This window comes from Fulmarus glacialis, unplaced genomic scaffold (assembly GCF_000690835.1).
Source record: "Fulmarus glacialis isolate BGI_N327 unplaced genomic scaffold, ASM69083v1 scaffold7218, whole genome shotgun sequence".
Classification (NCBI taxonomy): domain Eukaryota; kingdom Metazoa; phylum Chordata; class Aves; order Procellariiformes; family Procellariidae; genus Fulmarus; species Fulmarus glacialis.
Window position 1 is genome coordinate 47,747 of NW_009228858.1, and position 14,024 is coordinate 61,770.

The 14,024-nt window shown below is 37.1% G+C and overlaps 1 protein-coding gene across 1 annotated transcript; it reads left to right on the top strand.

The window, feature by feature from the left end:
- The first annotated feature begins 552 nt into the window (after positions 1-552).
- PRL (prolactin) lies at positions 553-7,164 on the top strand. The gene is made up of 5 exons (XM_009583618.1): positions 553-895; positions 2,414-2,595; positions 3,010-3,117; positions 4,572-4,751; positions 6,678-7,164. The coding sequence occupies exons 1-5, from the start codon at positions 868-870 to the stop codon at positions 6,867-6,869; spliced, it is 690 nt and encodes a 229-aa protein (XP_009581913.1). The 5' UTR covers positions 553-867; the 3' UTR covers positions 6,870-7,164.
- Positions 7,165-14,024: the final 6,860 nt, after the last annotated feature.

Sequence of the window (14,024 nt, forward strand, 5' to 3'; positions counted from 1 at the left end):
TATGGTGGAAATGCACATCTTTTACACAGAGAGTTTTCAAGTATAAAAACAATCTCATAGTTTTGTAGAGGGTTTTTTTTTAAACGATGCTGACATTCATAAAACATTTATAATTAAACAGTAAACATATAACTTCTTCTTTTTTGATTGTTGCAAATTATTACTTTTTTAATATTAGAACTGCCCCCATTTCTCAAAACATCTCTCAGACTGAGGATCAGTTATATCATGATTTGTGCTGTGCAATCTTTTTTAACTCTTTGGAGCTATATTCCCAGAATGTCATATCTGTAATTTTACAGATAGTGACCTGTCTTTCCAGGAGCCTCCGTTCCTTTTCTCTGGATAAATTTCAGTACAATTTATGCTGTTTTCCTCACTGTGGACATTGTAAAATGTTGTTTGCCTCTCACAAACAGCCAGAATTTTAACATAGGCAGGCTTTGATGGCTGAAGAAACAAGGAAGGATGAGAAGGCAGTTGTGGAGAGAGGGAACAGCAGGTTAGAAACATTGAGAATACCTGTATCAGAATTGACAACTGGAGCTTTCTAGGATGAATGGCATTTGCACCTCATTCAGGGCAAAATTTTGGTGCTCTCTTCATCCAACCATACTTAAGATCCCACAGCTGAACTTGTTAATGAAATTCCCTCTTACAGTTAAAAATAAAAAACAAAAAATACTGAATATGAATGTGGAAGAAAGGCAATTTGATGTTTATAATTATCGAGGTAAACTCCACGACCTGCTGAATGTATGCAAAATAGACCCTGGATGGTGTATATAAAAGTGGCATGTGCAGAGAATCAGAGCAAGTATTGAGACTTCTTTCTGGTAGAGCAAGTCTTCATACAGGATCTCTACCATGAGCAACAAGGGGGCTTCACTGAAAGGTAAGACTTTTGCTGTTCACTTGCTGATAATTTTTATATTTCTTTAAATTTAGATTGAATTGGGAAGTAACTGAAATGTAACAGCTCTAGAAACTGAGGTCTTCCAGCCACCTAGTCTTCCAGTAATGGTGAAACCTGCCTCCACCTCAAATGTTTAGTGTCCAAACATTGGAATTAGAAAGCAGCTTGATCCCTTTTTTACTCAGCCTTTTGTCTCCTAAGACTACCTTTGCATTGGGCAGTGTGACAGAAAATTGGCTTGAGGGATGTGACACCTGCACACAAAAGACTGGATCCAGACTGCTTTGCTACACCATTCAGAAGGCAATGACTAAAAGTCATTATCCACAAGCGTAGACGTGATGTAGTAATTTTGAAGTGAATTTTCATAACCGTCTTCAACTTTCTAAGCCAACAGGTCTCAGGTTTTCTTATTCATAGAATTATTCCCCAGAGTACTTTCCTAACTGCAGCATGCAGCATGTACCTTGTTCATGGGGGAGGAGGAAGGCTTACTTCAATATTGTGTAAATGCACTTTTCTTGAATTTAGAGCTAGAAGGAAACATATCACATGATAATATTAGGGACAGCTCTGCTCATTTATGGAGCACACTTCAATTTATCATTTAAAATAAGTCTAGTGAACCAATACAGATAGCAGGCCAATTTACAGAACTAAAACTCTCAGAGCACAGAACAGTGTTCTTTGAATAAGTACGTTCATTTACCAAATATTTGCTTTTATTTTTTTCCATTGTTCTTCTGTGCATATTTTATTTCACTGAATAGAGAACTTGACTCTGTTAAGTTAATATTAAAAGTTTTAAACAGATGAGGTTTTGTGTTTTAGATAACGAGAAGTCCTCTCTGTCAGTTTCAGAAGCTCAGGAGAAAAGACAAAAGTTCTCTCTGATCTCTTAGCAGTAGGCAATTTAGGGTTAAACTCTAAACAGCAAAGCAGCACAGCTGGTGGAAATCTTCTGAAGGAACTCCCAGGACAATCAAAACCTTAAGAGAGTGACCTAACCACCCTCCCACAAAATTAATTTAAACTCCAAATGTTTGCAAAGAAAAAAAGGACCTGTGGGAGGAAGACGAGAAAAAAAAAAAGAAAAAAAAAAAAGACCAATATATTTTCCAAACTTATATATCAGTGCAAATATATTTATTTATCTATATTTACACTGTGAAGAAGTTTGATTTTCTTCTTTCATTTATCACTATGTAATAAAGTCAGGCACAATAGTAGAAGACTTCAGAATACAGTGTACACTGCAACACAGGTTACCTTGTCTCCTCAAACTCTAGCAGGCTCTGCTATACAGTCAGGATGATGGAGGGGAGAAAGATAACAGAATTACAGTACTTCCCTTCTCCATTGATTTTCAGCAGCCAGTACAGGGGGTACTCTGAGGCATGTGACAACACATCACCCAACATCTGGCTCTGACAGCTACTTCTAAATGCACATACAAGTCAATGTGATTCCATTTTGGTTTGTTTTAAACCTGAACAGGTTTGTTGTTGGTGGTCCTTCTGGTGTCCAATATGCTCCTGACAAAGGAAGGAGTGACCTCCTTGCCAATCTGCCCCAATGGATCTGTCAATTGCCAAGTTTCCCTCGGAGAACTTTTTGACCGAGCAGTTAAACTTTCACACTATATCCACTTCCTCTCTTCGGAAATATTCAACGAATTTGTAAGTATTCTGCCTTTTTCTGAGAGCGAGAAAACATAAAAATGCAATTTAATACTTTTTAAGCACAAACATATGTTAACATATGAAATCCTTCAACAAGTAAACAAATATCACTGCTGCACAGACAGTGATAGTCCCAATGGTGACCAAATCTGTGCATAGTGTTGACCATCATTGCTAAGATCCCCAACACTTCTATTAAAAGATGCCATTTTCCCATCATTCTTTATCTGTGGGACAAGTTTGTGTCTGCTGGGTGCCAGTTTCACTCTACAGACTCACCAGAAAGTTTTGACCTTTACAGCATAAAAGCAGTGATAAAAGCAATGGAACAACAATTAGTTAATACAGTGTTTGAATTGAAGCTTTTCTTACTTATCTGTTTCAATAATGCCTGTCCTTGCTGATCTGCAGGATGAACGCTATGCTCAGGGCCGGGGTTTTATTACAAAAGCTGTTAATGGCTGCCACACTTCTTCCTTAACCACTCCTGAAGATAAGGAGCAAGCTCAGCAGATTCATGTAAGTCCCATTTCTAATGTCATTCAGTGTGAGAGAGAGCGGGGGTGGGGGGGAAGAGGGAGGGTTAAGGAATAGAAAGGCAGCAGACAGAGAGTGAGGGAAATCAGCTCAATCAGAATAAAAAAGCCAGGAAGAAGAAAGCACCAAAAAGCCAAGAAAAGTTGATTTAACATTTGCTAATACTAAGTTACAGACTGTACAGAATATATAAGTACTGGTAACTTTCATCTTCCCTTCCTTTTCCTGTATGTTACATTCAGTCATTGCATCTTATTTCCAATTACAATATAACCTCATGGAACAATGCCAGTTACCATGCTTGTACAGTACTGAGAACACTATAACCTTTGAACATTATCTTAAAACACCTTATAGACAATTATTATACTAACAAACATAAAAATACATTGGCTATATAGTGAATACTGTATGTAGGCAGACGTAAGAAGTTTTCCAGTAACTGAAAACACTGACATTACTAAACAAATGCTAAATAGATATTCTTGCTGTTACCAGTAGGCAAAAGTGGTCATATCATCATCCAAATACAAAGACTCTAGTGCAAAATACTGCAAAATACTTGTAAAGAGAAACATGCTACATATGTCAATTTAATAATTACAAAATTAAGGGAAGATGAAGATAGTCTTGTTCAGCTTATGCTCACAGGTACAATTTGAAAATACTCCGGAGAAAAAAATAAGCACAGGTGTATGAATGGGGGTGTGCCAGGGAGAAATCTCTATCAGTTTCATGGTGGTGATATCCTTGCAATCCCAGTATCGCCATCTTCTCAGTACATCATTCAGAAATTCTATTGGGAGCAATAGAATTCACAGCCCTGGGTACATAACAAGTCTGGTTGTGTTCAGATCCAGTGCATCTAGCAAAGAAGAAATGGTTGAATACTACCATAACCATAAACTCTATGAATTTTTATTGGCCACAAGAAAGGACAATTTTTAAAACCAGAGGGCCATTGCTGGAAGCATCATTGTTCAAAGGGGAGGACAGATGAGTTATGTAGAGGCAATAAAAGCTATTTAGTGGTTTACCATAATGTGCACCTTCCATTCAGTACTAAACTTTTTTTAAAAAAAATCATTGGATTTTAAAATGTTCATCAAAAGTCAGTAAGGAGTTGGTTTTTTTCACAGAGATGAAACACAGTTGTGCTTGCTAGTTTTTAACGTGGGGAGGGTTTAATGATATTTTCCATTGCAATACTGTAACTGCTTGTGCTAATATTGTAAAACATGATGACAACAACGACAAACTTCAAAAATGCAATTGCACAAAGGTATCTAAGACAGGGCTATAGGGCACATTCAGTGGTAGGTCCTGGAATAAGTTCCCAAATCACTATGTCTGATGACATTGCTCTAAATGCCTCCTAAGGCTGCCAGCGTTCAGCCTTCTTATTTTAACTGTCTTTTCTTAATGTGGGTGAGCAGCATGAAGACCTACTGAATTTAGTACTGGGAGTGCTGCGCTCCTGGAATGATCCCCTGATCCATCTGGCCTCTGAAGTACAAAGAATCAAAGAAGCTCCAGACACCATCCTCTGGAAGGCTGTAGAGATTGAAGAACAAAACAAGAGGCTTCTAGAAGGAATGGAGAAAATAGTTGCACGGGTAAGTATTAGGTCCTTAACATCCTTCCAGCCTGTTGCTGTAAGACACATACAGTGATGGGCCCTCCCTGCCTGGAATAGGAAAGGAAACAGTAGATGTGAAGAAAAAAAAGGGAGCCAAGACAGTGAAATCTGAGAACTTTTCAGCTTTCTTCTTTCAGCTTTTTTTTCTTCTGCTATCTTGCAATTTCTAAAGAGACAGTGATGTGACTGGCATAGCATAATCCAGCGTACTCCCAGTCCTGCTTCAAGGGAAGGTGTAATCATCAGCACTGGTAATCATCATTATATCTTTGAGTATTTTGAATCTGCAATCCTGATTTTTTAAGGATGCATCTGTGTTTTTTCACAGGCACGTATTTATATGTATGTTTTACCATATTTATACACATCTGTATACATATTGGTATTGTGTATAGTTTTCAGAAACAGATACTGTGTTTAAAACTGGTATGGAAGTCTGGGCTATTGCAAAGATGTGGCATACAGCAAAGAAATCATGGTATCTTTCATTTCTCTTTTCACACCACACTGGTGCCTCTGAACTCTGGCTCCGACTTGGTTCCCCCTACGCCAAGGTTAGCCAACAAGGCTGTTGACTGACAAAACCCATACTCAAATACCCCCTTTTATCAGTAATTGATTGAAAGCTTTCCTGAATAAAATCAGCTCTAGCTTGTTTATTTTTAAAGGGGCCTCTGTTGGTCCCTGAATATATCATTCTGTCAGTGAGCTAGATGTTAAAAAGAGGTTCTGACTTTACTGGCTTTTGCTTAGGCTCTGAACAGTTGAACAGTGTCAAGAGTGCCACCATCACCGTATCTATCACTTTCCACTGGATCACTCATGGTCTCTCTTTCTTTCAGTTAGGTGTCTCTTTACTCAGAAACCTTAGCCCGTCCAGGCCACAAATGCATTTATCAGTGTAACCAAATACATCTCTATCCCACATCCACATGTAAAAGGGGTGCAGGCGAAGATCCAAGATAACAGCAGAAGTCAGGTGCTACTACAGTTACCCTGTCACCACCTTCTCATTCACATTATTTACAGGAGGAGGTTGAAGACAAGAATGGCAAATTCATTAGTGTCAAACCACGTTTTTGAGTGATAGTAGGTGTATCTCTTTTTTTGCCTGTTGCTTAAACTGAGTGATAGAGGCTCCACGGATAATTTCCTATGTGCTTTTACAATGTACAACTGGTGGGAAATAAGGAAGATGCACAAGCACCAATAGGCACAGACTTCCTTCCTGCTATGAAGGTAGATTTCTGTGTTATGAGAAAACTAATGATTGTCTCTTTCAAACAAGGAGACTTAAACCAATCTTCACCTCAGATACTAACTCACTACATGAGTTCCTACACTAGCTTTCTAACATTAAAGGTCACTGTATCACTCAGCATTTTTTGTATTTTTTTAATGGAATCTGAGGTACTGAGGAATCTGAGAGATTTGTCTGGTAACGTGTTCTTGAAGCTGCCTGTATCAGAGAGATTACTAAGAGGTGGGCCAAGACAAAGCTGGAGATACACACAAAGAAGTTCTAGGAACAAATGCTAACAAAGATTTCAAGCTGGAGGGAACGAAAAAGAGGTGTCACTGATGAGTCCATGCATGAAGGAAGGTTTGATTTCTCTGCAAAGTCAGATTCCACTGGACATTGGTTAACACACTCTTAAAACACTACAGACATAGTTAAGCTTTTTACATATTTTAGGGATATAAACTGAAAAATCTGACAAATTCATCCAAAAGCTGCCTGAAGAGATAGAACATTATACAGAATAGTGGGAACCATAACAGGAAACACTTTACAAGCCATACACTAGCAAGTAGCATTCCTCAAGGCCAGTATTTTAAATGCTCTGTTCTACATCCAGTCAAATTCGCTATCATTTACTACAGTATCATTTTGTGTCTTTAGGTTCATTCTGGTGAGATAGGAAATGAAGTTTACTCCCAGTGGGAAGGGCTTCCATCCCTGCAACTCACTGATGAGGACTCCAGACTCTTTGCCTTTTACAACCTGCTGCATTGCCTCCGCCGAGATTCCCACAAAATTGACAACTATCTCAAGCTTCTGAAGTGCCGCCTGATCCACGATAGCAATTGTTAAGTACTCATGGGCCTAATCACTTACTGAAATCATTCACCATGGTGTTCTTGTTGCTTTGCCACTTTTCATTGCAAACGTTATGAAAAGTCACACTGTACGGTAACAGGATCATCAGTAACTTTCAAGCATGTTTGCATGAATTCTGGCTGCAACTATTAGCACCGTTTATCTTGGTGTTTTAAAATGTTATAAATTACCTGTATGACAAGAATACACTTTTCTGTCTAATATCCACACCTAGTAGCATTTCAGTGATAACCAGATCATGCAGATACAAATAAAAATGTTATTAAATTCAAAAGCGCATAACACTGAGTGGTATCAGTGAATGAAAAATAGCTGGTATGGTTTATACCTTTAGCAGTAGCTTCTCTTTTTGGATCTCATCTCCAGTTACTGATGACAGGATATCTTACTTCCATTGCTCTTTACCCCGCATCCAACAAAGAGGAGAAAAAAAGGAGGGACATCAAAAAGCAGATTAATCACCAATTACACTAAACTACCCTAAACTAAAAGTATGGTCTGAAACGCAATCTGCTTGGATTGATGTTTTTACTCTGTACAAAAACTGTCTGAGTAGGGGAGAGAAAGGTAAGAAATCCATCCTGGCTAACCTAGCCATTGATTCCCCATGCAGTCCATGGAGAGAGAAGACACGTCCAGAATTTTAAGGACAGAGATCCAGGTGTATCTACGTCTCTACTGATTATTTGCAGAAGAGGCATTTCCAAAGGAAGGTTCATTATGTTTGAGGTGACTATCTGAGGGCAAAGGAACTAATAGGTTTCAGTAGGTCCCAACAGAAAATGCTGGGCATCCGTATCATATCCACCTACGCTTCACATTCCTCACAAGTGATGTGGTGGTTGCAGATGCTCAGAAAACTTTCAAGCTATAAAAAGGCACTAGCTGAGATAACATGTCTGCTGTCCTAAACCCAAAGTGTCTCCATGCACTTTGGGTTTAGTCACTCTCAAAGTTTTTAGGGCACTCATTTCAAAACACTACGGTTAAACATCAGAAAATTGGATAGACCAAAATAATTGACTACTTTTGAAAAAATCTGGCTTACACTAGACAAGTATGCTGCATTGGTCCAGAGTTGAGCCAGCTTGGAGGAAGGGTGAAACACCAGAGAAGACAGGTTTGAGTGCTTAAGCCTCTCATTACCATAACAGAATAAGCACAGCCATAATAGGTATTTATGTAAGAGATTAGATAATACCAACTGCTAGAAAGGTCTCATTTTAGCCACCTCTGTAAGGATGTAATGATACTTGCATTTCTAATTATGCGTGTATATATATATATAATGGCCTTTTAATCTCTTCATGTTTTAAATTATTGATTGCCTCAGGCTTTATCTGGATAAGTATATACTAAGCCCATTTTTAATATATATAAAATCACCTGTACAGCAAACAAATTCCTTGTTGGACAGTTATAACTGACATCTTTCATAAGCTCTGAAATGCACAAAACTTGGGGCATATGCAACAGCGATTTAACAACACACAACTGTGCAACACCACAGTCAAGGAAGAAAATGGGTAAAAATTTGCCAGGCAAAATGCAAGTGCCCAGACTAGAATTTAATCTTGATCATAATATTCTATTTTCTTTTATAATGCCAATAGGGAAAAAAGCATTTTAAAGGGAAAAAAGAAAAAAATATCCTTTGTAATTATCACAAGTGCTTAGAATTACAGTGCGAGTTCTTATTCAAAAGAAAATATGAATAATGGGACTACTCTGTATTGAGCTGGAAAAACGATTATGTCTCGCTGAGTAAACTCCTACCTCAGAATCTCTTTAGAATTCAAAAGCAACTTGATTAATAGGGCAGACATTCATAATTTTACACTTACATGACTAGATCTAAAACAATGACTTTCATTAACTGCCTAAAAATTACAGTGCTAAAACAATTGTTTAAAACTTGCATGCACTGGCTTTATTATAGTCTGTTTTAGTACAATTATAAGTTTTTAATTTCATAAAGAAAGATAGAAGAGAATGACAAAAAAAGATTCTAAACAACTGAAAAGCTATCTGGTTTGCAGCTGTTTAGCTAAAGGGGTATTTAAAAGTGATCTGGTTAATATTCTGAGTCATCACAGCTGTCAGAGAGACAGAAAGATGTCAAACCCTATGAGCACATTCAAAGCTACATCTTCATTGTCAAGTGTCCTGGCATGGACAATGCCTTCAGACTCTGAGTGTTCAAGCCACAATACAGGCCAATTGGTAATTCCCTTTTTTTCAGTTGTTAATAGGAAAAATACATTCTTATCTCACTAATATTTTGTTAATTACTCTATGTTCATAAGACCTGAGCAACTATTGTCTTTCATCCAATAAAAATAGTTACATAGCCAATCTCTTATTTTACACAAAACTGAATTTAGAACAAGCATGTTCTTTCTAAATGAAAGAAATTGATATCAATAATTTTTTTTTTCCAAGTCTATTAACTTTTGGCTACTTCAGGTTTCCAGCATTTGAAATGGCTAGTTTTCTAATTATTTATTCAATACCCAAATTGGCAATACTTAAATCTCTGCTGGTTTCTTTCCTTCTGTTTGTTTAAGACTGCTTAGTGATAGGAATGGAAAGGAAAGGTCCACATGGCTGAAATATAGGCTCAGTTCTGTTCCCTTTTATTATATTCAAGCTTCCATAGATGGCACTAAATTTAAGATAAGACCTTGTGACACCAAATCTAAATGGTATGAAGTTCAAACTAATTCATCACTGAGAGCATTTATCACTGAACACAACAGAGCAATCGAGATATGCAAAATAAAAATCTAACTTGCTATTCATGACTTGTGTCTAGACTCTAGAACTATATGCAACCATTGGAGCAGACACAAATAATTTTGAGGATGATTTTAAAGACAATAAGGAAAGATTTTACTGACAGTATATGTTGTTTGGAATCAGCTGCCTAACTAGTAATGTGACAATCTCTCTACCATCCTTTTTTTTTTCTTTTTTTTTTTCTTTTGAGATCCTACAAAAAGCCTCCAATGGTTTAACTTCTAGCAGGAAAAAAAAAGAGACTATCACTTGACAACTCATCTGTACAATACAGTTTATCTTCACAATATTATTTCAAAGGCAATCCACAATTCTAATAACAAGGGATACAATGTAGAAACCACACATATCTTTTGAGTTTAATTTCTGAACAGCAGAAATTCTCTGAGGGCTACATTTTAAACTGAGTCTGCTTATTATAAATTAAATGTACACAAACAACAAATTATGTCAGAGAAGTAAACTCAGTAATCATACTTTTATATATATCCATACACTATAGAAATCAAATACTACAATCATGAATGGGAATAACATCACAGGCGTACACATTCCCGCTGAAATTACTGGGTTTACTGATCTGTAAAGCTGTTTACATATATGGCTATTTCTATCTCAAGCTCTTAACGACTTGTGCCTGCAAATTACTTCGGTAAATCTTGAAGACTGAAGCTGAGCCTTGATGTTCAATTCAATTGAAATTTAAGACCGACTATCCATAGGTTTATATTAGGTGTTAAAAAGAGGTTTAAAACTCATTTTAAAACATAATGATACCTTTTTGAAGATCCTTATGCTCGTATCCATCTTTAGGAATGAAGCTAAATTCAAACAAACATCAGTCTTGGAAAACAGTAGGAACGTCAGCCATGGTTTTCCAACTTTTTTTTCCCAAACAACTCAATGACTATCAGATAACATTTCAACAATATCTACTATCATTGAGATTTTAAGGCTATATTCAGACATATACCCCCATAATTGAACATTCAAAAAAATGTACATTTTCTCATAATGGTTTTTCATTTCCTTTCATTTACTCAACTATGAGGAGGAAATGAAAACAGATGACTAATGGTGCCTAATGTCCTCTGAACTATATCTTTTTCCATACAGGTGAAAACAGTACAAACTGTCCTTATCTTTGGTGAAAAAAAGATTCAGGGACTTCTCCCATTTTCTTTGATTTTGGGGTTTGTTTTTTTTTTAAGGTCCCACGGACAGATTCTGTGGAACACAAAGAAAATACAATGCCATTTTAAAGGAAAATACAGAGCCCACCTTTCAATCTATAATTTTATTGTGCATTGAGGGAAAAAACAAACCCTGTTGTTTACTTTATCATTGATTCTCTTTCATACTACCATGTTTATGGTCTTTTAATCATCCAAGAAGCACTAGAATCTCATGCTAACATTCTGGGTTTTTTTGGAAGAATAAGTTGTCATGGCATACTGCCTTCTAATTCATGCATCCAAAAGAGAATTGCAGGATATAATCACTTTTCGTTCCTTTCCTCGTGAAGGAGTTCTGAAGTTCTTTCATTGAGTGGTAACATTTTATATCAGTATTGCTAGTCCACATCATCTTATTTTTCTTCCTCAGTACACAGTGCGAGTGGTAACAAACTAAGTGAAAGGAGGTTATAGAAAGACCTTCAGGGTCACAGAAACACTTGGTCTCTGGCTCAAGGAATACTGATTTATAGATAAACGAATGTCAAAGGACGTTTCTTGGACAGAGACTTTTACTGGGAATTCCTATATTTCACAACCATTTAAAAAATGATGGCATAGACACTATTCAAAATTTGTTTAAGAACACTTTTACAACAAACACTTCTTTACATTTTATCCAGTTTGCTACCAGAAAGTGCTTTGTCAAGCATAAAAAAGAACAGTATTTACCAACACTATTTAATAGTAGTAGTCCCTCAAAAATTCACTTTTCTTGTCAAACATCACCACACTAATTATGAGAACACTTTTCCCTTTTTAATAAATGATAGGGTTCATTACACTGAAGAGTTCAGATCACTTATTAATTCACGAGTGACAGTGTGAGTCATCAAAAATGCTAAGAGCACTCACTCTAGCATATCAAAGAAGCTATAAAACTCATATTGTTTGTACCATATATCACATGTTGCAAAGGAGTTTGCAGAATACAAAATACATAACATGCATGTGCACTCAATGAATAGGAATTAGTTTGTGCACTAAATGACTAACTGAAAATATTCCTATTTACTGATGGAGCTTTTTCCACTATCAAGGTGACCACCTCTCTCCAGTTTTCAGTGTCAAATAAGTCAGAAGTTAATAAAGAATATTACATTTTTTACAGTATTAGAATTACTAGACCCACACTCATCAACCAAGTCACCGTTACTGTACGCTAACACAGAACAAAAAAAGGGTCCCTTCCCAGCAAGGTCCTGCTCTGTTTACTTATAATTCAAACAAGTAAGAACCAGAAGTATGCAAAGTGTGGTATATAACACAGCTTGTCTCTCTGTCATTCTTTTCACTCTATTGCTAAGGTAGAAATAACTCCTGAAATATATATATAGACATTATTGTGCTTACCTTTACTGATTTCATGTTTGAAAGCACTGTACATGGCTTGCAGGATTAGGCCAATAATCATACATGACAATAGGCCCTTTCTTTAGCCAGATGATTGAAATAACAATAATCTTCCCCAGGAGCCATTCTTGGGAGATTTCCAGCCTGATTTCACAGACAAAAATAGTTCATATAGCTCAAAAAAGTTTCCAAGCCTTTTGATGATTATCCAAGCCTAACTAAAGCCTCAGAACATTTTGGATGTTCCAACATCCTGGACCTACAGCACATGTACTATAACTTAATGTGACAAAAGCTACTTCAATAAATTTGATTTGCATGGTATCTTCATAAGACCTATGCAACAGAAACCATGGGTCCTCATGTCAAAACTAATGCAATAAGCAGCTCAGCAATTCTTTAAAGTGTTTTTTTTGTTATTTGCAAGGAATCCGTTCTTCTGTGTCCCTGTTGCATCGAAGTGAGAAAATAAAAAAGACTCTGTTCTTTATCATCTTGTACTAGAAAATACTTCATCGTATTAGAAAATTCTCTCATGCCCTCTCAAGGGCCATATGAAGGAAGAAAGTGCAATGCACAGCCTGAGTTTATTGAGAGATTAGCTTTTGATAGATGGCACCATGAAAAATGTAAAGCAAAAGCATCAGAAATGGTTTGCAAGAAGTTTAGGATACCCATTTATTTTTATTTTCACTTGAGATTCCATCTAAGTGAAAGTAAGGTTTAGGTGAATATAAGACAAAGAGACTCATACAAAAACAAATCTTGAAACTTTTAATACAGTGGTAGGTAGTAGCATTGTTCTGCAAAAGATGATTTCTGTCCCCTAGACAACTGTCCTTGCGCATGTCATAACTCACAAAAAAAAAAAAAAAAGGTTCACTACTGCTCTGAAAAGGAAAAGGTACCTGTGTAATTATTTATATTGTGTACATCATCTTAGTATCAAAGCATGACATACCTGGTATAGCCTCTTTATCAAAGGGATTATGAATTCTGTCTTGGCCTAAATTAAGGGTAATATATATCTGTTGTCACAGTATAAATCTGACTGGGGAAAAAACAGCAGAGCAAAGCTGTAGGATGATAGTGCTACAGTCTTGAACATGCACAACACATTTTAGAGAGATGGTGAAGAAACACCGCATGCTTTCCTCCAAAGCATGCACTGAATCATAGAATCATAGAATGGTTGGAAGCGACCTTTAAAGGTCATCTAGTCCAACCCCCATGCAAGGGGCTGGGACATTACTCACTTGATTAGGTTGCTCAAAGCCCTGTCCAACCTGACCTTGAAGGTTTCTGATGATGGGGGATGGTGGGGCATCCACAACTTCTCTAGGCAACCTGTTCCAGTATCTCACCACCCTCATTGTAAAAAATTTCTTCCTTTTATCCAATCTAAATCTACCCTCTTTCAGTTTAAAATCATTGCCTCTTGTCACTACAGGACAAGACTCCCCCTTTATATACCGAGAGGTTGCAATAAGGTCTTCCCGGAGACTTGTCTTCTCCAGGCTGAACAACCCCAACTCTCTCAGCCTTTCTTCATAGGAGAGGTGTTCCAGCCCTCCGATCGTTTTTGTGGCCCTCCTCTGGACCTGCTCTAATAGATACATGTCTTTTTTGTACTGGGCACCTCAGAACTGCACACCCCAGAACTGGACACAGTACTCTAGGTGGTGTCTCACAAGAGTGGAGTAGAAGGGCAGAATCACCTGCCTCGACCTGCTGGCCACAC